The sequence below is a fragment of the Sus scrofa genome, chromosome 1 (genome assembly GCF_000003025.6).
Source record: "Sus scrofa isolate TJ Tabasco breed Duroc chromosome 1, Sscrofa11.1, whole genome shotgun sequence".
NCBI classification, from domain to species: domain Eukaryota; kingdom Metazoa; phylum Chordata; class Mammalia; order Artiodactyla; family Suidae; genus Sus; species Sus scrofa.
In genome coordinates this window covers 107620739-107646209 of record NC_010443.5, presented here as the reverse complement: position 1 = coordinate 107646209, position 25471 = coordinate 107620739, and the positions used below count along the sequence as shown (strand labels likewise).

Genomic DNA, 25471 nt, shown 5'->3' with positions numbered 1-25471 from the left:
AACTCCTAGGCTGGGATCTTCCACCTGCCATGGGTGCAGCCCTAAAAAGGCAATAGATAAGTAAATAAATAAAAGTAACTCTTAAATAGTACAAAGATGAGCATCAAACGAAATAGGTCGCTATTATATAGTCTGAAATATCAGATTTTGGAATTCCCGTCATGGCTCAGCGGTTAATGAACCCAACTAGTATTCATGAGGATGTGGGTTCAATCCCTGGTCTTGCTCAGTGGATTAAGGATCTGGCATTGCCATGGGCTGTGGTGTGGGTCGCAGATGCAGCTTGGATCCAGCATTGCTGTGGCTGTGGTGTCAGCTGGCAGCTACAGCTCCAATTTACAGGTTCCTAGCCTGGGAACCTCCATATGTCTCAGGTACAGCACTAAAAAGACAAAACAGGAAAAAAAAAAATCAGTGAGTTCCCATTGTGGCACAGTGGAAACGAATCCAGCTAGTATCCATGAGGATGAAGGTTTGTTCCCTGGCCTTGGGGGATCTGGTGTTGCTCTGAACTATGGTGTGGGTCACAGATGCACCTCAGATCCCACGTTGCTGTGGCTGTGGCGAAGACCAGCAGCTGTAGCTCCGATTCAAGCCCTAGCCTCAGAACTTCCACATGCTGCAGTTGTGGTCCTAAAAAAGCAAAAAGCAAAACAAAGAACAGATTTTAATTTGATTTTTTTTTTTTTTTTTTTTTTTTTTTTTTTGCTTTTTAGGGTCATACTTGTGCCATATGGAGGTTCCCAGGTCGAATCAGAATTGAAGCTGCTGGCCTGCTGGCCTATGCCTCAGTTCAGGATCTGAGCTGAGTCTGCAACCTACACCACAGCTCACAGCAACGCCAGATCTTTAACCCACTGAGCAAGGCCAGGGATTGAACCTGCAACCTCATGGATGCCAGTCAGGTTCGCTAACCACCGAACCATGATGGCAACTCCAAAACCTGCCTGACTTCTTATCTTTACTGTAAATATTAAGCATTGTCTTCTCTTTATTAGCTGTTAATTCACCAGTGAATCCTACTATTTTCAATCTGTGTATATATATATATATACATATTTCTTCTACATATATATATATTTCTTCTTCTTTAAAGAAATTTTAGATGGACAGAGATCAGGAGACCAGCTAAAGAGGAGTAGACGGAAAGGGAGAAACAAACAGGAAGTTCCTGCATTTACTGAACCTGATATGACCAAAGAGGTCAAAACACCTTTCGATTTGGCCAAGGTGAGTGCCTAGAGAATGTGGCTTTTTCTAGCTATGAGGAGAAGGGGAAATGATTAATATATTTCGGAGAGCAAAAGATATAAATTGGTATAGAATGGCAGTTTTTCAACAAATGTGTAAATTTTTGAGAGTGATAATGATGACATACTAGTTTCTATGTGGTAGATTTTTTTTTTGATAGCCTGATTAAGTAAGCATTATAAGGATATCTTTGCTTAGAGATGATAGATAAATAGGGATATGTATGATAGAAAATATTTAATGAGGTGCACTAGGGCTTCAATTTCAACATTTTTGTGGGTTTATAGTAAAAGAATGCACAATTCTAGCTGTTTTAAGAGTGTTCTCAGAGTTCCCATTGTGGCTCAGCAGGTTAATAACCTGACTGTATCCATGAGGATGCGGTTTGATCCCTGGCCTTGGTCAGTGGGTTAAGGACCCAGCATTTCCTCAACGTGTGGTGTAGGTCTCAGATGTGGCTCATATCCATCAGTGCTGTGGCTGTGGAGTAGGCCGATAGCTGCAGTTCCAATTAGATCCCTTGCTTGGGAACTTCCATATGCTACAGATGCGGTCCTGGAGAAAAAAAAAGTGTTCCTATTTTAAGCCATTCACTACCACCACCACCACCACCACCACCATTATTGTTTAGTGCTTAGAGCTCTTTCATATTCTCTCTTGGCTCTCAAAATAGCCCTGTGAGGTAGGCAGAAATATTTATAAACTGGGCAATTTGACAAGCTAAATTTCCCAGCAGGAGGGAATAGTTAATTATGCTGAGATAGAAGTAATGATCAAACAATGGTGTGATGACCATGCAAAAAAACCAGGAGAATAAGTTCCTGGAAAAGGAGGAAATGGGAGTGCCTGCTGTTGTACAACGGGATGAGTGCTGTTCCTGGAGTGAGGCTGGACACAGTCGATTAAGGATCCAGTGATACCACAGCTGCACCATAGATTGCAGCTGGGACTCGGATCTGAACCCTGGCCCAGGAACTTCATATGCTCCTGGGGTGGCCAAAAAGAAAGGAAAAAAAAAAACATGAAAAGGGGTTTCTAAAATAATGTGAACTTTAAAAAAAAAGAGAGATACTTAAGCCTTTTATCAATTGGAATAAAATGAGTAAAGACTTACAAGCAAAAGAAAAAACACAGATGATAATAAACATAAAAGGATGTTTGTCCTTACTAGTAATTAAGGTGACCAGTTTGTCACCCTAATTGTCTGGACTCTCATGGTTTTAGCACTGAAAAGACCTATATTTTGAGATTCCCCTAAATCCTGGGCAAACAAGGATGGTTGGTTACTCTGCTAGTAATCAGATAAATACACATTACATCCCTGAGATATTGCCTATCAAATTGTCAAAGATTTTAAAAATAGAATACTGGATGATGAAGTTGTATTAAAACAGGAACCTCCTATCCACTAGTGTTAGCAATGTAAATTGGTTTAAGCATTCTGGGGGACAGTTTGGCAGCATACATGAAGAACTGCAGAAATGTTCGTATACTTCTGACTTATTTATTTATTTATTTTTTTAGGGCCGCATCTGCAGCCTATGGAGGTTCCCAGGCTAGGGGTTGAATGGGAGCTACAGCTGCCGGCCTACACCACAGCCACAGCAATGCGGGATCTGAGCCGTGTCTGCGACCTACTCCATAGCTCGTGGCAACGCCGGATCCTTAACCTACTGAGTGTGACCAGGGATCAAACCCGAAACCTCATGGTTCCTAGTTGGATTTGTTAACTGCTGCACCATGACAGGGACACCCCTACTTCTGAGTATGACTTAAATATCTAACCAAATAATTGGAAATATAAAAAACTTATGTTCTGTATAATGTTGTTTATAATATTGAAAATATGAACTTACTCGATTTTTTAGCAGTTAAGAGAAAGATTAAATAAGTTATCATTCCTTCATTTGATGGAATGTTATGCAGCTGATTTTTTTCTAAAGCCACAGTACATACTGAACCATTGTTCGTAGGGGAACTACAGTGTTAGGTTTCTTCAAGCCTCTGGTCACATTTCCATCAACCAATCAAAACAGAACCTTATTTTACGTTTATTTGTTTGAAGGCATTTTATTTAATGTATACTGTTGACTCATTAACAGTGAACTCATAGCCAACTGCACTGTAACTCATGCCTGAAGAAAGCTTATCTAATACACCTTTTATTATTTTTTACTGAAGTATAGTTGATGTATAATATTATGTAAGTTGCAGGTGTATAACATAGTGACAATTTTTAAAAGTTACACTCTATTTAGAGTTATTATAAAATATTGACTATGTTCCTTGTGTTGTACAGTATGTCCCTGTAGCTTATTTATTTTATACATAACAGTTTGTACCTCTTAATCCCCTACCCTTATCTTACCTCTTCCCACTGGTAACAACTAGTTTGTTCTCTACGTATCTGTAGGTCTGTTTCTTTTTTTTCTCCTTTTTTTTTTTTTTTTTTTTGCGTTTTAGGGCTGCACTTGTGGAATAAGCAAGTTACCAGGCTAGGGGTCATTGAATCAGATCTACAGCTTCGGCCTACACCACAGCCACAGCAACATAGGATCTGAGCCAAGTCTGAGACCTACACCACAGCTCATGGCAATACTGGATTCCCAACCCACTAAGCGAGGTCTGGGATCAAACTAGCATCTTCATCGATACTAGTTGGATTTGTTTCCCTGTGCTACAACGGGAACTCCTGTTTCTATTTTTTAACTTGAAATGTAGTTGATTTACAATGTTGTGTGTCGGGTGTATAGCAAAGTGATTCAGTTACACATTCATATATACATATTTTTTTCAGATTCTTTTCCCTAATAGGTTATATTAAGTATAGTTCCCTGTGCTATATAGTAGGTCCTTGTTGGTTATCTTTTTTTTTTTTTTTGGCGTCTTAGGCCTGCACCCAAGGCATATACATGGAAGTTCCCAGGTTAGGGGTTGAATCGGAGCCTATAGTTGCTGCCACAGCAACTCAGGATATGAGCCAAGTCTTCGACCTACACCACAGCTCACAGCAATGCTGAATCTTTAACCCACTGAGTGAGGCCACAAGCTATAATACAAGGCTGAAAGCTAGTAGCCAAAAAAGGCAGAGAATATTAGCTAGTTTTTCTATTTTTTTTTTTTTTTTTTTTTCTTGCTGCACTACATGGCATGGAGAAGTTCTCAGGCCAGGGATCAAACCCAGAGCAGTGACCCAAGCCACAGCGATGACAACACTGGATCCTTAACTGCTAGGCCATCAGGAAACTCCTAGCTAGTTTTTCTAGAGCGTAACTTTTCCTCAGACCCTTTACTATAACTAATTGATATTTCTCCCACTTCCATCATGGTTCAGGGGTAGGATATAAGTTACTATTGAACAGAAGTTTTTCTCTCTTGATCATTCTCATTGTCATTAATTATTCAATATTATTTCTGACATCTTTGTATAATTAGGCACAAGAGAACAGCAGCTCCTTAAAGAAGAAGACGAAGTTTGTCAGTTTATACACTAAAGAGGGACAGGACAAGCTTGCAGTCCTGATCCCTGGTCGCCACCCTTGTGATTGCCTGGGCCAGAAGCACAAGTTGATCAATAACTGTCTGATCTGTGGGCGAATTGTCTGTGAACAGGAGGGTTCTGGCCCCTGCTTATTCTGTGGTACTCTGGTAAATTGTTTATTTTCTATTTTATGTTTTGGTTTTATACATAGAGACATTCATACCCGTAGTAATTTCTCTCTTTTTTTTTTAGTAAGTTTCTTCTCTGAGGTGTCCAGTAAATTTTAGAAGCAAGAACTTGAGTTGTCAGTAACCTAAGGTGATATCCTGGTACTGAGGCCTATTGGTGAGAAGAGTTTTGAGAGCATAAATTGTTGAGGGATCCAAGTCTTGTATCACACAAACTTCAATTCAGGAAAACCTTAGGGTCTGAAATGTCAAAAATTTTTGTCAGTCTTCAGATGTGATTCAGATTCCTAGGGAAACAGAGCCACTGTGATATAATCCTCAGGTCTTTATAGCTTCTTTTTCAAGAACACCTCCTTTTTTATCTGAGTGAGCGACCTCAAAAGTGTAGCTGTAGGAGTTCCTGTCATGACATAGCGGAAATGAATCCCACTAGGAACCAGGAGGTTTCAGGTTTAATCCCTGGCCTCAATCAGTGGGTTGAGGATCCAGCATTGCCATGAGCTGTGGTATAGTTCACTGACTCGGCTCGGATCTGATGTTGCTGTGGCGTAGGCTGTTAGCTGAAACTCTGATTGGACCCCTAGCCTGGGATCTCCATATGCTGTGGTGTGGCCTTAAAAACCAAAAAAAAAAAAAGTGTAGCTGTAAGGACTTTCTAACAAATGTTCTAGTGAGTTGTCTAGAAAGCTTATTCTGCCAGATGAGCTGACTGGCAGAGGCAATGGCATTTAGTCTTGGTGAAGGCATAGATTTTGTGTTGCTTTGTTTTCCCTTCTCTGATGGAGCCTTAGTTTTTCAATATAATAGAATAAGCTGATAGACAGTGGATGACCTGAAAAATGTAGTATCTAATATCAAAAATGATCATAAAACAGCAGTAAATGTCTTCCCATATGGGGCTTTCTCTAGAGAAACACCCTACAGTTGCTAGCTGGAACTCTGTGCCACTCAGGCAACTGCCAGCAAGTACAGTGTTTTTTGTTAGGTCCCTTGTATCCTTCATTTCAAGAAACAGAGGAGTGTAAAGCAGATTAGCCTTGAAGTCATGCAGTTTTTTTTTTTTTTTTTTGGTCTTTTTGCTATTTCTTTGGGCCGCTCCCGCGGCATATGGAGGTTCCCAGGCTAGGGGTCGAATCGGAGCCACAGCCACTGGCCTACGCCAGAGCCACAGCAACGTGGGATCCGAGCCGCGTCTGCAACCTACACCACAGCTCACGGCAACGCCGGATCGTTAACCCACTGAGCAAGGGCAGGGATCGAACCCGCAACCTCATGGTTCATGGTTCCTAGTCGGATTCGTTAACCACTGCGCCACGACGGGAACTCCAAGTCATGCAGTTTTATAAGCTTAGGATGAAATTGTTTTTAAGTAACCTCCCTTCTTATAATTGTAGTGATTTTATAATAAACAGTACTTTTTCCTTTGCTTAATATGTTTATTTCCTTAGTTATTATTTATTTATTTTTGTCTTTTTGCCTTTTCTAGGGCCGCTCCTGCGGCATATGGAGGTTCCCAGGCTAGGGGTGGAATGGGAGCTGTAGCCGCCGGCCTACGCCACAGCCACAGCAACTCGGGATCCAAGCTGCATCTGCAACCTACACCACAGCTCATGGCAATGCTGGATCCTTAACCCACTGAGCAAGGCCAGGGATCAAACCCGCAACCTCATGATTCCTAGTTGGATTCATTAACCACTGTGCCACGACAGGAACTTCTGTTTATTCCTTTATATGTAGGTAATATTTGAAGGCAGAGAAATAGAATACATATAGTATAAAAGCTACTCTAGTTTTATTGGTGGCACTGTACTTGGTTTCTTTATTTTTTTTAATAAGACGCTAGCTTATAATTTCTCTTATAGGACTTGGATTTCATGATTAGAACTGAAAGGCTTAAAAAAAAAAATCCTTGTGTTTTTTTCAATATTCTCAGTGATGGCAAATCTTTGTCCTTTGAACGTAGGTTAGTTTTTTGTTTTTTTTTTTTAACTTCTCCCTCAGGGACAGCTTTAGTAAGATCAGTTTCTTGAACAGTTCTTAAGGGAGAAATGGATAGGAACTAGGGTGTTTGGTATGTTTGTTCAGATTTAAAAAACAGTTTCTAATGTGAAATTTGAGGGTACTTTTTAAGTGTATCAAGCAAACAATATAATTTACCTGTTGGATATTGTGATGTTGTTTTACTCTTATTACTTCATAGGTTTGTACTCGTGAAGAACAGGATATTTTACAGCGTGACTCAAACAAGAGCCAGAAACTGCTGAAGAAGCTCATGTCAGGTAGGCAGCAATCTTCTGATTGGATCACTGTGGTGATGGATATATTTTGTTGTATTTATGTGTCCTGGTATTCAAGATGCACTTTATTTACTCATTTATTCTATAAGTAATTTTTTTTTTTTTTTTTTTTTTTTTTTTTTTTTTTTTTTTGCTTTATCTAGGGCCGCACCCATGGCATATGGAGGTTCCCAGGCAAGGGATCAAATTAGAACTACAGCTGCTGCTGGCCTACACCACAGCCATAGCAATGTGGGATCTGAGCTGAGCTGAGCCTGCAATCTACACTGCAACTCATGCACCGCTGGATCCTTAACTCACTGATCGAGGCCAGGGATTGAACCCGCATCCCCATGGATAGTTGGATGTATTTCCACTGTGCCACTCCCTAACCATTTTTAGGGAACTCCCTAACCATTGTTTTTTTTAAAGTTCTTATTAAAACCACCTAAAAAAAAAAAGAGAGACCACCTAACACTGAGCAAAAAAAAACTAATAATAACGCTATTGGATTATAACCCAAAGAATACAACTAATACAGTGAATTAACTGAATAAGTTAGTAAATGGAGGAGAAGGGACAACATTTTCTTGTAGAATTACAGTTAATGAAGTGAAGCAGTTGTAGTAATAGAAAATCACAAGTGGAATACCACAGTAGTTGTAATTGCTATAGGCAAGATCCATTAATTGTTGCTAACATTATTGGATAAAAGTTTAGGAATAGGAGATATGCAAGATCATGAAAGACATGGAAAGACAGAATAATTGTCCTGGGTTGGAGGAGGCTAAGGAGCTAACTGCAATGCAGGATCTTGAACTGGATCCCTAAACAGAAAAATAATATTAACAGGAAAAATGTTGAAATCCAAATAAGGTCTATATAGTTATTGTTAATATACTAATGTTAATTTCTTACTTTTGATAGTTGTGCTATGGTTATGGAAGATACACAGGAACTCTACTTTTTTTTGCAATTCTTTTTAAAAAAAATTTTTTTTTTCCTTTTTATAGCCATGCCTGTGGCATATGTCAGTTCTAGGGCTAGAGCTGAGCTGCCGGCCTGCACCCTAGCCACAGCAGTTTGGGATCTGAGCCACATCTGTGGCCTAATCCAAAGCTTGCATCAGTGCCGGATCATTAACCCAGTGAGCCAGGCCAGGGAATGGACACCATGACGGGTTCTTAATTCACTGAGCCACAATAGGAACACTCTCAAAAGCTTTTATAATTGAAGAAAAGCACAATGAAAACAGTTAAGGACATATTAAGGGAAATAATGTACTCCTTATTTCCCAATTGTGGAAATATTTTGCTCCTGTTTTAGTTCATAGGTTTTTTTGTTGGTTGGTTGGTTGTTTTTTGCTTTTTGAGCCCTGCCCACAGCATGTGGAAGTTACTGGGGACAGGGGTTGAACCTATATCACAGCAGCAAACTGAGCCACTACAGTGACAATACCAGATCCTTAACATGCTGCGCTACAAGAGAATTTGTTTTTCCTTTTTTCTTTTTTCTTTTTTTTAGGGCCCCACCTTTGGCATATGGAAGTCTCAGGCTAGGGGTCCAATCAGAGCTGCAGCTGCTGGCCTACACCACAGCCATAGCAATGTGGGATCTGAGCCACATCTGTGACCTACACCACGGGTTACAGCAATGCTGGATCCTTAATTCACTGAGCAAGGCCTGGGATCAAACTCGAAACCTCATGGATTAGGTTCATTATTCCTGAACCACAGTGGGAACTCCTGGAACTCCTCCTTTTTAAATTATTAACACTGTTCATGTAGCCACATGTTCTTTCTTTTTTGGCCACTCCTGTGGTATATGGAAGTTACCAGGCAGAAATCAAATCCAAGGTATAGCTGCAACCTGTGCCACAGCTGTGGCAACACCAGATCCTTAACCCATTGTGCCGGGCTGCCTTGACAGCAACCCAAGCCATTGCACATTCGTAACCTACTACGCTACAGTGGGAATTCTGCCATATATTCTTCATATTTGTAATTTTTAGTGCTTTGAAATATTCATTATATTGATTTATTGTAATTTGATTACCTGTTTTCTCATTACTATTTTGACTCTTTTCAAATTATAAATAATACCACAAATGGAGTTCCCTTGTGGCGCAGCAGGTTAAGGATCTGATGTTGTCATTGTAGCAGTTCTGGTCTCTGCTGTGACATACGTTTGATCCCTGGCCTGGGAACTTACAAATGCCGTGGGCGCAGCCAAAAAGAAGTAATAGTTGCACCGTGAGCAGTCAGCTTTGTTAACACTCTATCTTTTGATTTATTTCCTTGAGATAAATTCAAAGAATGGGATTACTGAGTCAAAGAGTATTATTTTAGACACTTAAGATGTATTTGCCGTTTCACTTTACCAAAATATTGTACTATTCCGTATCAGTATTAGTATTTTATCCCAAAATATTTCACTCTTGAGATTTGAGATGTCATATCTTTTATTTTTATAGTTATAACTTCTGTTATTATAATAGTGAGAACAGGAGTTCCCATCGTGGCTCAGTGGTTAATGAATCCAACTAGGAACCATGAGGATTTGGGTTCGATCCCTGGCCTTGCTCAGTGGGTTGAGGATCCGGCGTTGCCGTGAGCTGTGGTGTAGGTCACAGACATGACTCGGATCTGGCATTGCTGTGGCTCTGGCATAGGCCGGGCGGCTACAGCTCCGATTGGACCCCTAGTCTGGGAACCTCCGTTTGCTGTGGGTACAGCCTTAAAAGGACAAAAAGACAAAAAAAAAAAAAAAAAAAAAATTGAACATGTCTCCATATTTTTTCAGTTAGGATTTCTCTAGGGTTTTTACTATGAGAAAAGGTAGTTCTAAGTGCTTTTCTTATATTCAAAACACAAGAATCAATCTCTCTTTTTAAATTTTTTTTTTTTGTCGTTTTAGGGCTGCACCCTTGGGCATATGGAAGTTCCCAGGCTAGGGGTCAAATTGGACCTGTAGCTGCTGGCCTACACCAGAGCCTCAGCAATGCCAGATCTGAGCCATGTCTGCAACCTATACACCACAGCTCATGGCAACACCGGATCCTTAACCCACTGAGGCCAAGGATTGAACCTGCATCCTCATGGATGCTAGTCAGATATGTTTCCACTGAGCACAACGGGAACCCTTTTTGTTTTTTTTTTTTAAATTTTAAAGGAAAGATATGAGAAGTTCCCGTTGTGGCTCAGTGGTAAACGAATCCAACTAGGAACCATGAGGTTGCGGATTCCATCCCTGGCCTCGCTCAGTGGGTTAAGGATCCAGCGTTGCTCTGAGCTGTGGTGTAGGTTGCAGACTTGGCTTGGATCCAGCGTTGCTATGGCTCTGGTGTAGGCCGGTGGCTACAGCTCCCATTCGACCCCTAGCCTGGGAACCTTCACATGCCGTGGGTGTGGCCCTAGAAAAAGACAAAAGAAAAAAAAAAAGATAGGAGTTCCTGTTGTGGCTCAGCTGGTTAAGAACCTGACATAGTATCTGTGAGGATGTGGGTTTGATCCCTGGCCTTGCTTAGTGGGTTAAAGATCTGGCGCTGCCACAAGCTGCAACGTAGGTTGAGGATGTGGCTCAGATCTGACATTGCTGTGGCTGTGGCATAGGCCGGCAGCTCTCTATAGTTCTACTCCTAGCCTGGGAACTTCCACATGCCACAAATGTGGCCCTAAAAAAAAAAACAAAGATAATGACAGGACTTTGAACCAGCCTGGAGTTTTAAGTAAAGACAGAAGTCATCCTTCATTGTAGCCTGATTGTTTTCCTAAAACTTTTTATTTATTTTTATTTATTTATTTACTTTTTGGTCTTTTATGCCTTTTCTTGGGCCGCTCCTGCGGCATAAGGAGGTTCCCAGGCTAGGGGTCGAATGGGAGCTATAGCTGCCAACCTACGCCAGAGCCACAGCAACAAAGGATCCGAGCCACGTCTGCGACCTACACCACAGCTCACGGCAACTCTGGATCCTTAACCCACCAAGCGAGGCCAGGGATCGAACCCGCAACCTCATGGTTCCTAGTTGGATTTGTTAACCACTGAGCCATGACAGGAACTCTTCCTAACACTTTTTAGATCTTGATTTTTTTTTTTTTTTTTTTTGTCTTTTTTTTTGTTGTTGTTGTTGTTGCTATCTCTTGGGCCGCTTCCACAGCATATGGAGGTTCCCAGGCTAGGGGTTGAATCGGAGCTGTAGCCACCGGCCTATGCCAGAGCCACAGCAACGCGGGATCCGAGCCGCGTCTGCAACCTACACCACAGCTCACGGCAATGCCGGATCGTTAACCCACTGAGCAAGGGCAGGGACCGAACCTGCGACCTCATGGTTCCTAGTCGGATTCGTTAACCACTGCGCCACGACGGGAACTCCTAGATCTTGATTTTTAATCATACTTTATGGCTGTCTTTTCTGGGATATATAGGTTTATGGTGTGTTGTCTCAAAGGAGATAACACACGGGCTGAATAATAAATGAGGGCTTTAGAGTTACATCTAAGTTTAAATTTTGTTTCTACCTTTTAATTTCTAAATTAGTGAACTCAGTAAATTTATTAATGTCTCTAAACTTCAGTAAAGCAAAGATAATACAAACTGTCTTGCATGGTTATTGTGAGAATTAAATAATACAATACATATTAAGTGCTGTGGCATCTGATAATTTCTTGTTACTCATTTTTGGAGTTCCCGTCGTGGCTCAGTGGTTAATGAATCCGACTAGGAACCATAAGGTTGCGGGTTCGATCCCTGACCTTTCAGAGTGGGTTAAGCATCTGGCGTTGCCATGAGCTGTGGTGTAGGTCGCAGACGTGGCTCGGATCCCATGTTGCTGTGGCTCTGGTGTAGGCCGGGGGCTTCAGCTCCGATTAGACCCCTAGCCTGGGAACCTCCATATGCCGCGGGAGTGGCCCAAGAGATGGCAAAAAGACCAAAAAAAAAAAGTTACTCATTTTTGTCCCTTTCCTGCAATTTCTTCTCTTTTTTCCTTCTATTATTATTAATATTATTTTCTATTATTCTATTATTATTGTTATTTTTGATTTTTAGGGCTGCACCGATGGCATATGGAGGATCCCAGCTAGGGGTCCAATTGGAGCTACGGCTGCTGACCTACACCACAGCCTCAGCAACACCAGGTCTGAGCCTCATATGCGACCTACAGCACAGCTCACGGCAACGCTGGATCCTTAACCTACTGAGCGAGGCCAGGGATCGAAGCCACAACCTCACGGTTCCTAGTCGGATTTGTTTCCACTGCACCACGACGGGAACTCCTCCTTCTATTATTTTTTAGCTTTGAAATATAAAAGTGTATTTACAGGCAATATCCAGCCTTAAGTTTTTCATTTATAAGGCATTTTTATATTGTATTGTTAAACAGTCTGTTACCCTCAGTGACCCAAATTTCTATAAAAGAAGAAATGGATTGTTAACATTTACTGAGAATCCGTTATGCATCAAGTGCTGCTTGATGTTTGATCAGTAAATCCTGGTCTGTGTACCTGTTTGTTTTCTATTGAAATAAAGGCTGTCAGTCAAATAAGGTCACAGCCAGATCCTCTGATATTTTGATCTTTCCTGCACAGTGATTCAACTAATTAGTGTTATAGTTTGTCATCATTTGATTTCCTTACTGAATTTCAGGAGCAGAGAATTCTGGAAAGTTGGACATCTCTACCAAGGACCTTCTTCCTCATCAAGAATTGCGATTTAAATCTGGTCTGGAGAAGGCTATCAAGCATAAAGACAAACTGTTAGAGTTTGACAGAACTAGGTATGATGTGGTTAGAATAATAAATGCTAAGAAATAGATTACTCCATTATTTTGGCACTTGATACCATCTTAGAGTAGACTATGAAAGCATTTACAATAAAAGAATAGCCAAATGCTCTGCATAGGAAGTTTATAGCTTGTTTTTGAATCCGTGTTTGAATAAGATAGGTTTCCACCAAGAGAACATTTCCACCTGCAACATTTTTTGATTCTTGGCAAATGCTAGAATACCCCCTAGAAAGCTGATTTAGGTTGAAAGAATTCCCTACTCATTGCACTTGCAGCCATTCATTCATTCAGTCAACTTATGTTAGAGTGCCTGCCACGAGCAAACTGTTGTTCTGGGCTCTCAAGATGCTATAACAAGTTGCATCTGAGAAAGCGTAGGTAACACCGTATCATGGGAAGGCATTATTTACTTGCTCTCTTCCCTTTGACACTGTATTCATTTTCTGATTCAATAATGTCCCTGAATTGAGTTTTACATTCCTACACTTTTGTCGTTTAGCCCAGTTCCCTCTATTTATGAGCCAGACTTACGAACTTGTTAGTTTTATTTTTATGTTTTTCTCTTTCATTTTGTTCTTCTTTTGGACAAAATACATATTGAAAACCAACTAGTGGTAAAGAATGTTTAAATAGGATTTATATGCTCTCTTCTCAGATGGCCATGTGAGAAGCCTTAGAAAGGCCCTGAATCTTTACTATGGTAACTGAATGTGTCTATTCCTGGCATTATAGTCCTTTGGTTAGATACACCCATTACTTTCAAATCCTTTGCTATGAATACATGAGATATACTTTGAAAGCTGTACCTTAAGTAAGCCCATCATAAGATTTGTAACTAATATTTCCTCTTGATCCTTTAAATATCACTTTTAGCCCTACTCGGTGAACCTATTAAAAATAGAGTACTGTAGAATATTGAGTAGAGTTTCCTGTGCTTTACCATAGGTCCTTTGTCTTTTATATACATTAGTGTGTATATATTAATCCCGAAGTCATAATAGAGTACATTATTTGATAAATAGAAATGGAAAAAGGGTCTCTCTTTACTGGTGTTTCCCTTATGCTGGTGTGTTCAAGGGCATCAGTTTTATTTGTTTAGGTTTGCGTGTAGGACCACTCCAACTCTACTTTAAAAGTTTTAGAATTCTGGGGAGTTCCTGTCATTGCTCAGCGGTTGGCGAACCTGAATAGTATCTATGAGGACATGGGTTCGATCCCTGGCCTCACTCAGTGGGTTAAGGATCTGGTATTGCTGTGAGCTGTGGTGTAGGTTGCAGATGCAGCTCAGATCCCACATTGCTGTGGCTGTGGTGTAGGATGGTGGCTACAGCTCTGATTGGACCCCGAGCCTGAGAACCTTCATATGCTGCAGGTTTGGCCCTGAAAAGACCAAAACAAAAACAAACAAAAAAACCAACCAAAAAACCCAACTTTTATAATTCCCACTGAGTCCTCAAAAATTGAATTCTGAATGTGACTTCAGGATTTCCCTATTCCTGTATATATCACTAACTAGTAATTATGTAGTTGAGACTGGATTTGTGATTTGAGTGTAACCAATTTCTTTGAGCCCCTGGTTTATTATTATCTGTAGAATGAATGACAGTTGGATCATCAAGATTCCTTCTAGTTCTTAGTTTTTTTGTCAGTATGATATCAGAAAATAGGCCTGATTGTCATGTCTTGGAACTTGGCCCTTGTACATTAAGTGAGGGATTAGAGAGGGAGTTTCTTGTTGTGGCACAGAGGAAATGAATCCGACTAGGAACCATGAGGTTGTGGGTTCCATCCCTGACCTCGCTCAGTGGGTTAAGGATCCAGTGTTGCTGTGAGCTGTGGTGTAGGTCACAGATGTGGCTCAGATCCCACATTGCTGTGGCTCTGGTGTAGGCCGGTGACTACAGCTCCGATTAGACCCCTAGCCTGGGAACCTCCTTATGCCACGGGTGCAGACCTAAAAAGCAAAAAAAAAAAGGTGGGGGGGATTGGAGATAGCATTGTGGCAGGAAAGGGGGGCTGGTGGTGGAAACTGACATATAGGGAGTTCCCATTGTGGCTCAGTGGTTAACGAATTCTACTGGGAACCATGAGGTTGCGGGTTCAATCCCTGGCCTCGCTTGGTGGGTTAAGGATCCGGTGTTGCCATGAGCTGTGGTGTAGGTCGCAGACGTGTCTCGGATCTGGTGTTGCTGTGGCTGTGGTGTAGGCCAGTGGCTACAGGTTTGATTGGACCCCTAGCCTGGGAACCTCTATATGCCACGGGTGTGGCCCTAGAAAAGACAAAAAACAAACAAACAAACGAAAAAAACCAAAACCCAAAAAACTGAGATATAGTAATAGTAGAGTAATAAGATATCCTAAAAGTAGGTTACAGGATTAAGAGTCCAGGGTGAACTCCAGTTTCTCAGGGAAATGGTAGCAGTTGGGCTTAGCAAGAATAAACTAAGTTCCACTTATAGAATGACTAGGATATTGAGTAAGTTGCCACAACATGAATTCAAATGCAACAAAATCAAACATAAGCCCAGTTATAAGAAGGTAAGGGCTGGGAGTTCCCTGATGGTCTAGTGATTAAGATTCAGTGCTTTCACTGCTGCAACCCTGGGTTCAGTCCCTGGTCTTAGAACTGGGATCCCACATCAAGACACTACACACTGTAGCCACAAAAATAAAAATTAAAAAGAAAAAGAATGTGATGATGAGGGCTGAGCTAGTAAGAAAAGAAGGGCAATGGATTATGGTGCTGTCTTTTCCTGCCAGAGGGTGAGATAGTCCTAGGAGCTGAGCTGACTCTGCAGTGAGGATAAGGCATATGTAGAAGCTGGGAATTAGGCAGAGCTTGACCTCGTTTTGGAATGTTCTTGGATATCCATATTTGAGATAATAACCTTCAGGATAGCAGAAGAATAAGCTTCTTTGAAACAGCTTCCCGGTAATCAAGTCCCTCTTTGTCAACAGGTGACCTAATTGCCATGTGTTCTTTTTTTTCCTCAGCATTCGAAGGACTCAAGTCATTGATGATGAGTCAGATTACTTTGCCAGTGATTCTAACCAGTGGTTGTCCAAAATTGAGCGTGAAGCCCTGCAGAAGCGAGAGGAGGAGCTGAGAGAATTTCGACATGCCTCTCGGCTCTCTAAGAAGATCACCATTGACTTTGCAGGCAGGAGGATTGTGGAAGATGAAAATCCCCTAGCTGAGTATCACAGCAAGTAAGTGGGCAACACCAGAATGGGTCTGAAAGAAGAGAGCAGTTTAACTGTAAAGGGTTTGCCCCCTTTTAATGGGGAGACACACACACACACACACACACACACACACACACACACACTCTTTATTTTTTGCTTTTTAGGGTTTGTACCTGTGGCATAGGGAAGTTCCCAGGCTAGGGGTCTAATCAAGGTGCAGTTGCTGGCCTACACCACAGCCACAGCAATGCCAGATCTGAGCCTTATCTGTGACCTACAATGTAGCTCATGGTAATGCTGGATCCTTAACCCACAGACAAGGCCAGGGATCAAAATCGAATCCCTATGGATACTAGTTGGGTTCTTAACCCTCTGAGCTATGATGGGAACTCCTGTGTTTTTTTTGTGTGTGTCTTTTTGTCTTTTTTCCTCGGGCCCCTCCTGCAGCATATGGAGGTTCCCAGGCTAGGGGTCCAATCAGAGCTGTTGCCACCGGCCTACACTAGAGCCACAGCAACACGGGATCCGAGCCGCGTCTGCGAGCTACACCACAGCTCACGGCAACACAGGATCCTTAACCCAGTGAGCAAGGCCAGGGATCCAACCTGAAACCTCATGGTTCCTAGTCGGATTCGTTAACCACTATGCCATGACGGGAACTCCGGAACTCCTGTATTTTTATTAATTTTCTTTTTCATTTTTGGCTGCCCTGTGGCATATGGAGTTCCTAGGCCAGGAATCAGATCCAAGCTGCATTTATGACCTAATCTTCAACTGCTGCAGTGCTGGATCCTTAACCCACTGTGCTGAACTGGGGATCGAACCTGTGTCCCAGTGCTCCCAAGACGTTGCCAATTCCATTGTGCCACAATGGGAACGCCTATATTTTTGTTAATTTTTAAAGTAATATATTCATTTGGAAAAGAAATACAGAAGAGTCACTAAGAAAATTTTGAAAATGAACAGTGAGGGCAATTTGTCATACTAGATAACTACTATTATCTAAAACTGTTTAAAAATAGTTTAAAAAAACTGTTTTTAGAACAATGAGAGGGAGTTCCCCCTGAGGCGCCAAGTGTGTTAAGCATCTGGCTTATCTCTGTGGAGGTATTAGTTTGATCTTAAGCCCAGCTCAGTGAGTTAAGGATCTGGTGTGACTGCACCTGTGGTGTAGGTTGCAGCTGAGGCTCAGATTGGATCCCTGACCCAGGAACTTCCATATACCATGGTTTTAACCAAAAAAGAGAAAAAAATGAGGTATAGTTTGTGCACAGGAATAAATCAATGAAATGTAATAGAATCCAGAAAGAGATCTCTGAGTCTGCATTGTATGGGTATGGGTGTGTGTTTATAGCTGTGTAAAACTTTTCTAAACAGTAAGAAAATGGTAACATAAATGATGTACCACCAGCTTTGGAAAAATCTACATTGGATCTCTACCTCAAACCATACTGTGATAAGTTTGACTAAAGAATTAAATGCAGAAGTTCCCATCATGGCACAGCAGTAATAAACCTGATTACTATCCCTGAGGATGGCATTTGGTTCCTGGCCCTGCTCAGTGGGTTAAGGATCTGGCGTTGCTGTGAGCTGCAGTATAGGTCATGGATATGCTGTCTTACTGTGGAGGGAAATATTAAAATGGTGCAATCTCAACACCAAGCGTGAACCCTAATGGAAACTAGAGATTTTGCTGACAATGATATGATAATGTAGGTTGATTAATTATAACAAATGTGCCACCCCTTTGAGGAATATTTGATGATGGGGGAGGCTTTGCATCTGTAGGGACAGGAGGTAAATGGGAAATCTCTGAACTTTCCATTCAGTTATGCTGTGAACCTAAGGCTGCCCTAAAAAATAAAATTTATTGAAAAATATTTACATCATGGCCAATTTCAGATTACCAACATGAAGTCGCTGAACAGAAGAGGTGAGAAAAGATACACACATTGGCTCCAGCAAAGCACTGAAAGGAAAGTGCATGGAGATTATTCTCTATTTTGGAAGTGGCACATCTCAGTGAGTTAAGAATCCAGTTGCAGTGGCTTGAATTGCTACGGAGGTCTGGATTTGATCCTTGGCTCCGAGATGTGGGTTAAAGAATCTGGTGTTGCCAAAGCTGCATCTCAGATTCAATCCCTGGCCCAGGAACTTCCATATGCTGCAGGTTTAGCAATTAAAAAAAAAAAAAAAAAAAAGGAATTCCCATTGTGGCTCAGTGGCTAAAGAACCTGACAGGGTGTCCATGAAGATGCAGGTTTGATCCCTGACCTCGATTACTGGGTTAAGGATCTGGCCATGCTGCAGGCAGTGTTGTAGTTCACAGATATGGCTCGGATCTGGCATTGCGATGGCTATGGCATAGACCTGCAGCTGCAGCTCCCATTGGACCCCTAGCCTGGGAACGTACATATGCCATGCGTGTGACCATAAAAAGAAAAAAAAGAAAAAGAAGAAGTTTTGGGTTTTGAAGCACAGATGGAATTCAAGTCAGCATGGAGGAGTGGAGAGGCACTCCTGAGTAGGCAGAGGAATAATTGAAGATGTTGAGAAATAGGCTGGCATAGAATACTCCTCTGTGTGTCAGACTGTTTCTAGGCAACTTTTCTAATCTTGTCATTTTTAATAATCTTGTTAAAGAGCTGAATGATTTTAATGTGCCCTACCTATTTCCTTAGTGTTCTGGAACTTTTACTAATTCCTTTTCCTTAGGGTTCTTGGAGTGATGAGAAGGGGAAGTTGGTAGGGGTAGCAGGGAAGATATCATGGACCCTTCTTTGAATTTCAAATTTTATTACTCCTGAAGAGTTTTATGTTTGTGCTAAGTAAGGATATTCTGAGTATAGGACATTACCAATTATTGCATCCTTTGGTTTGTTCCCACAGACTAGATGAAGCAATACATGCCATTGCAAATGGAACCTTGAACCAGCCACTGGCCACATTGGATAGATCTTCTGAAGAGCCTTTGGGACTTCTGGTGAATCCCAACCTCTACCAGTCCCCTCCCCAGGTTAGTGGACCTTTACTCTAACTGATGATTAGAAAAGTTCAGGCCCAGATATTTCTCCTTTTAAGTGTGCCTGTTTCATAAGCTTTCATAAAGCTTAGATACTCATCTTCTCTCTCAATACACCTACCAGCCTTATTCTCTGGCCCAGTTTTTCCAGGTTTTTTTTGTTTTGTTTTGGTAGCAATTCTAACAAATTTTCTTTTGATTATTTCCCCAGAGAAGGTTTTTTTAAATGCTATAGCGATTTAGACAATAATCTCCTGTCCTTTTGTTAATGTCCTTTCTCAATCTTTTATAAAATGTAGGTAGTCCTATAGAATGGTGTTTTTAGTTAGTATATTAATTCACTTATTCATTGTTGTCATTCATTTTTCTATCAAGTACATTGAGCATCTACTGTATACCAGAACAACAGTGAGTGATCAACCAAACATTGCATGTATCCTCAAAGAATTCATAGAGTAGTAGAGAAAAAGATTGTATAAGCAGTTCTAATAGAGATATAAATAAAGTACAGTGGAATTCCAGAGGAGGGAAGGATTACTTCCAATTGAGAAGAATAAAAGAGGCTTTAGTAGGGAAGCTGGCACTCATTAAAAGTAAATATCCAGGGAGTTCCCACTGTGGCTCAGCAGAAACAAACCTGACCAGTATTCATGGGGATGTGGGTTTGATCCCTGGACTCACTCAGTCAATTAAGGATCCAGCATTGCCAGGAGCTGTGATGTAGGTTGCAGATGAAGCTCAGATCTGGCATTGTTGTGGCTGTGGTCTAGGCTGGCAGCTGTAGCTCCAGTTCAACCCTTCACCTGGGAACTTCCATATGCTGCAGGTGTGGCCTTAAAAAAAAATTAAAAACTAAATATCCAGGGAGTTCCCGCTGTGGCACAGCAGATTAAGGATCCTGCGTTGACTTGGCGTTGACTTGGCTGTGGTGTAGGTGCAGGTGTGGCTTGAATTTAATCCCTGGCTTGGGAATTTCCATATGCTGCAGGGGTGGGGAAAAAAAAAGGTAAATATCCAGTAAAATAGTGTTCGGTGTTTGGTAATAGTAGGGAAAAAAAATCCAGCCAGAATTAACTATAGGAATAAGGCATAGGATACACACACACGTACTTGAGCAGTACAGGGGAGAGTTATGAGCACTGGCCCTCCATCATAAAGCAGTCCCACAGCTCCCAACAGTGCTGGATCCTGAGCAAGGCCAGGGATCAAACCTGAACCCTCACGGAGACAACATTGGGTCCTTAACCTGCTGAGCCACAACGGGAACTCCCCCTTGAAATTTTTTTAAGACCTCAGATTTAGTGGGAAAACATATTTGAATACAGCTAATTTCAGTTCCTTAAGATAATTGCTAAGATAGACACCTGTCATGGGTACAGTAGTTTAGGAGAGAGATTATAAACCCATGGAGGAGTCACAAAAGAAATAGTGTTTGAAAAGAGACTTAAGGGATAATAGGAAAAAAAAATTTTTTTTTTTAATTTTATGGCGACAACCATGGCATATGGAAAGTCCTGGGCCAGGGAATGAATCAGAGCCACAGCTGCAGCTTATGCCACAGCTTATGGTAAGGCCAGGTCCTTAATCCACTGAGCAAGGCCAGGGATTGAACCTGCATCCTTATGGATACTAGTGGGGTTCTTAACCCTGTGAGCCACAGTGGCAACTCTCAGGAGTTTTGTTTTATCCTAAAGTAAGCAAGGAAGAGTCCTTGAAGAATTTTAGCTGAAGATTGGCATGACTTCCATACTTATATAGAGAATAGATTGGAGAGAAGAGTAAGACAGAAGCAGGGAAATTGCTAGGGAGATTACAGCGATAGCACAGTGGAAGATGATGAGGGCCCAAATTAGTGTTATAGTTAGTAGGGCAATCAGGAGTTACTTAGAGGCTAAAATGGAGATGAGACCAGTGAGCAGACTCTAAAATAGTATTATTGAAAGATAATAAGATTACTTTAGGGAGTTCTTGCTATGGCACAGTGGGTTAAGAATCTGACTGCAGAGGCTCCAGCTACTGAGGAGACATGGGGTTCGATTCCTAGCATGGTGCAGTGGATTAAATGATTGGTATTGCTGCAGCTGCAGCATAGGTCACAGATGCAGCTCAAATTTGCAGCATTTGATCCCACGGCCCAGGAACTTTCATATGTTGCCAGTGCGGCTATTGGTGGGGGAAAGATTCATTTAGGAAAGTAGCTGTGCAATAGAAAAACAGGTAATAGAATAGAGAATTTGGGCCTTATTAGGATTGTTCACCTATCATCTTTTTATTTTATTTTTTGTCTTTTTTTTTCATTTTTAAAAAAAATTTATTGAAGTATAGTTGATTTACAAGGTTGTGATAATTTCTACTGTACAACAGATTCAGTTATACATGTACATATACCCATTCCCTTTCATATTCTTTTCCCACATAGATTATCACCGAATATTTTTTTTTTACAGAATAAAAGACATATATTTAAACACAATTACATTCAGACAGATTATTATATCATGGATCTTAAGAAACAGATTAAATGTCTCCCTCTGGAGAAGTGGAATGGAAAATATGCTGAGACAAATAGGAAATTTATTTTATGTTTTATCCCATTTTGTATGGCTTTCATCTTTACTATTTAGTGTTATCTATTACATTTCAATTTTTCTTTAAAAATTAGCATTATATTAAAATTGTGTATATTATGCAACTAAAATTTATAAAGAAGAAAGCCTTATATACCATTAAATATTTTATATAGCATAATAAAAAGAATAACTTAACTGGTAAGAATAACAAAAATAATACACCCTCTGAAAATAAGTAACATATAAAATGCATAAATTGGTTAAAAAACAGTGTAACTATATAAATATGTCCTCACCATTTGTTACATCTTATTGATTCTTCAGTAAAGGCATTATACCATTCTAGGTGATGTGATAAACAAGACATTATAGACCTTACATTGTACCATGGAGAGAAATGGTTATTAATAACACAATTGTAGAACTGTATTATTTAATTGTATAGTTGCATTATTTACTTATAATTATCATAAATTCTTTGATGGAGAGGAAACCAGAATCAGATCTAAGAAGACTTCAGCATTCCAAGAATGATGTCAAATGACCCCCTTCATGGTGGATTACGCACTTATTTACTATGAGATATATTTCTTCTCCAGAGATTCCTTGTTTGTGTATCAGTTGTAGGTTTTTGGATTGATATAAGAGTCTATATGTATATGAGATTGTTTTAAGTTGTTGTTCTCTTAATTGCAAGGTCATCTCCAGTGTCCTGCATTTGTACCCACCTCTTCTCCTGATTTCTGATTTTGGTGGTATAATTGTGCATGGATGATTTCATATATTTACTGTATACACACTTTTACTGGTGAGCCTTGTCATTTGTGGAATTTTTGTTCCTGTTGCTGTGTTTTCTTTTCTGCCTAGAGAAGTTCCTTTAGTATTTGTGGTAAGACTGGTTTAATGTTGCTGAATTCTCTCAACTTTTGCTTATCTGTGAAGCTTTTGATTTCTCCTTTAAATCTGAATGAGAGCCTTGCTGGGTAGAGCAATCTTGGTTGGAGGTTTTTTCCTTTCATCACGTTAAGTATATCATGCCACTCCCTTCTGGCCTGCAGAGTTTCAGCTGAAAAATCTGCCGATAACATTATCGGGGTTCCCTTGTATGTTGTTTCTTTTCCCTAGCTGCTTTCAAGATTTTCTCTTTGTCTTTAATTTTGGTCAGTTTGATTAATATGTGTCTTGGGGTATTCCTCCTTGGGTTTTTTTTTTTTTTTTTTTTTTTTTTTTGTCTTTTTGCTATTTCTTGGGCCGCTCCTGCAGCATATGGAGGTTCCCAGACTAGGGGTCTAATTGGAGCTGTAATCTCCGGCCTACACCAGAGCCACAGCAACGTGGGATCCGAGCTGCGTCTGCAACCTACACCACAGCTCACGGCAACGCCAGATCGTTAACCCACTGAGCAAGGGCAGGGACCGAACCCACAACTTTATGGTTCCTAGTCGGATTCGTTAACCACTGCGCCACGACGGGAACTCCTCCTTGGGTTTATTTTATATAGTACTTGTTGTGCTTCCTGGATTTGAGCAAGTGGTTCCTTTCCTACGTTAGGGAAGTTTTCAGCTATTATCTCTTGGAATATTTTTTCTGTCCCCTTCTCTCTCTCTTCTCCTTCTGGCACCCCTATAATACGGATGTTGGTGTGTTTAACGTTGTCCCAGAGTTCCCTGAGACTCTCTTCATTTGTTTTCAGTCTTTTTTCTCTTTTCTGTTCTGCATCCTTAATTTCCACTAATCTGTCCTCCACCTCGCTTATTCGTTCTTCTGCCTCTTGTATTCTACTGTTAGCTGCTTCTAGTGAGTTTTTTTTGTTTTTTTTTTTTGTTTTGTTTTGTTTTTTGTCTTTTGCCATTTGTTGGGCTGCTCCGGCGGCATATGGAGGTTCCCAGGCTAGGGGTCTAATCGGAGCTATTGACACCAGCCTACACCAGAGCCACAGCAACGTGGGATCCGAGCCGCGTCTGCGACCTACACCACAGCTCACGGCAACGCCGGATCATCAACCCACTGAGCAAGGGCAGGGATTGAACCCGTAACCTCATGGTTCCTAGTTGGATTCGTTAACCACTGCACCATGACAGGAACTCCCTAGTGAGTTTTTTATTTCAGTTATTGTATTTTGCATCTCTTCTTGTTGAAGTTTTATATCTCGTATCTCTTTGGTCAGTGTTTCCTGTAAGTTAACCATCTTTGCCTCCAGTTTATTTCCAATGTCTTGCATCATCTTCAGCATCAACAGTCTAAAGTCTTTTTCCTGGAGGCTGAGAATCTCCTGATCTCTTAGCCTATTTTCTGGGGTTTTTCCCTTCTCCCTGATCTGAGTTATAGTTCTCTGTCTTTTCATTTTTATAGGTTTTTGGTGTGGTGACCTTTTTACAGGTATTAGAGTGGTAGCCTCTCTTACTTGTGGTGTCTACCCCCCTGTGGCTGAAGTCGGTATGGGGGCTTGCTGTAGGCTTCCTGATGGGAGGGACTGATGCCTGCCCCCTGGTAGGTGGAGCTGATTCTAATCCCTCTGATGGGTGGGGCTTCGTCTCTGGATGGGATTAGAGGCAGCTGTGTGCGTGTGAGGGGTCTTTAGGCAGCCTGCTTACTGAGGGGCGGGGCTGTGATCCCACCTGGATTGTTGTTTGCCCTGGGGCTTCTCAGCACTGGCTGATGGGTGGGGCCAGGTTTTCCCAAAATGGTCACCTCCAGAGAAAGGCACACTGCTGAGTATTCCCGAGAGCTTTGCCTTCAATGTCCATCCCTCACAACAAGCCACATTGACCCCTGTTTTCCCAGGCTGTCCTCCAAGAACTGCAGTCAGTTTTACCCAGATTCCTATAGAGACTTTCCTTTGCCCTGGGATCCAGTGCACATGAAAGTCCATGTGTGCACCTTTTAAGAATGGGGTCTCCATTTCCCCCAGTCCTGTGGAGCTCCTGGGCACAAGCCCCGCTGGCCTTCAATGCCAGATGCTCCAGGGGCTCTTTCTCCCAGTGCCAGATCCCAGTACATGAGGGTTTGATATGGAGCTCAGAACTCTCACTCCTGTAGTGAGTCTCTGTGAACCAGTTAGTTTCCAGTCTGTGGGGCTTCCCATCCAGGAGGTATGGGGTTGTTTACATCGCAAAATCACCACTCCTACCTCTTGATATGTCCTCCTCTTTTTCTTCTGGAGTAGGATATCTTATTTAAGGTTTCCAGTCTATTCGGGTGGAGATTGCTCAGCCTTTAGTTGTGAATTTTGTTGTTTTTAGGAGAGAAGTTGAGCTCCAGTCCTTCTATTCTGCCATCTTAATCCTCTCTCTCTATTTTTTGTCTTTTTAAGCCTGTACGCATGGCATGTGGAAGTTCCCAGGCTAGGGGTTGAATTGGAGCTGCAGCTGCTGGCCTACACCACAGCTCACAGCAACCCCAGATCCTTAACCCACTGATCGAGGCCAGGGGTTGAATCCGAGTCCTCATGGATACCTTTCGGGTTCATTACAGCTGAGCCATGATGGGAACACCTTTTTTTGGGCCTCCCTGTGGCTTATGGAGTTCCCAGGCTAGGGATCAGATCCAAGCCTTGGTTGTGACCTACACCACAACTGGGATGATGCTGGATTCTTTAACCCACTGCACTGGGCCAGGGAACAAACCTGTGTTGAGATGCTGCCAATCCTGTTGCGTCATGGTGGGAACTCCAAATACCAACATTTTTATGAAATCTCTTGTTTCCCCTGAAATG

General features: G+C 41.4%; 1 protein-coding gene across 4 annotated transcripts in view; it reads left to right on the top strand.

Moving 5' to 3' along the window:
* The window catches only part of TRIP4 (thyroid hormone receptor interactor 4), a 65902-nt gene that overhangs the window by 8470 nt on the left and 31961 nt on the right, over positions 1 to 25471 (top strand). For 3 of the 4 annotated variants that reach the window (XM_021093813.1, XM_021093833.1, XM_021093818.1), the window contains 6 exons: positions 1097 to 1230; positions 4687 to 4899; positions 7121 to 7199; positions 12840 to 12969; positions 15973 to 16188; positions 19054 to 19180. In XM_021093813.1, the coding sequence (XP_020949472.1) occupies positions 1097 to 1230; positions 4687 to 4899; positions 7121 to 7199; positions 12840 to 12969; positions 15973 to 16188; positions 19054 to 19180 (899 nt within the window). The remainder of the gene's footprint in view (positions 1 to 1096; positions 1231 to 4686; positions 4900 to 7120; positions 7200 to 12839; positions 12970 to 15972; positions 16189 to 19053; positions 19181 to 25471) is intronic. The other variant, XM_021093826.1, reaches the window with a different exon arrangement.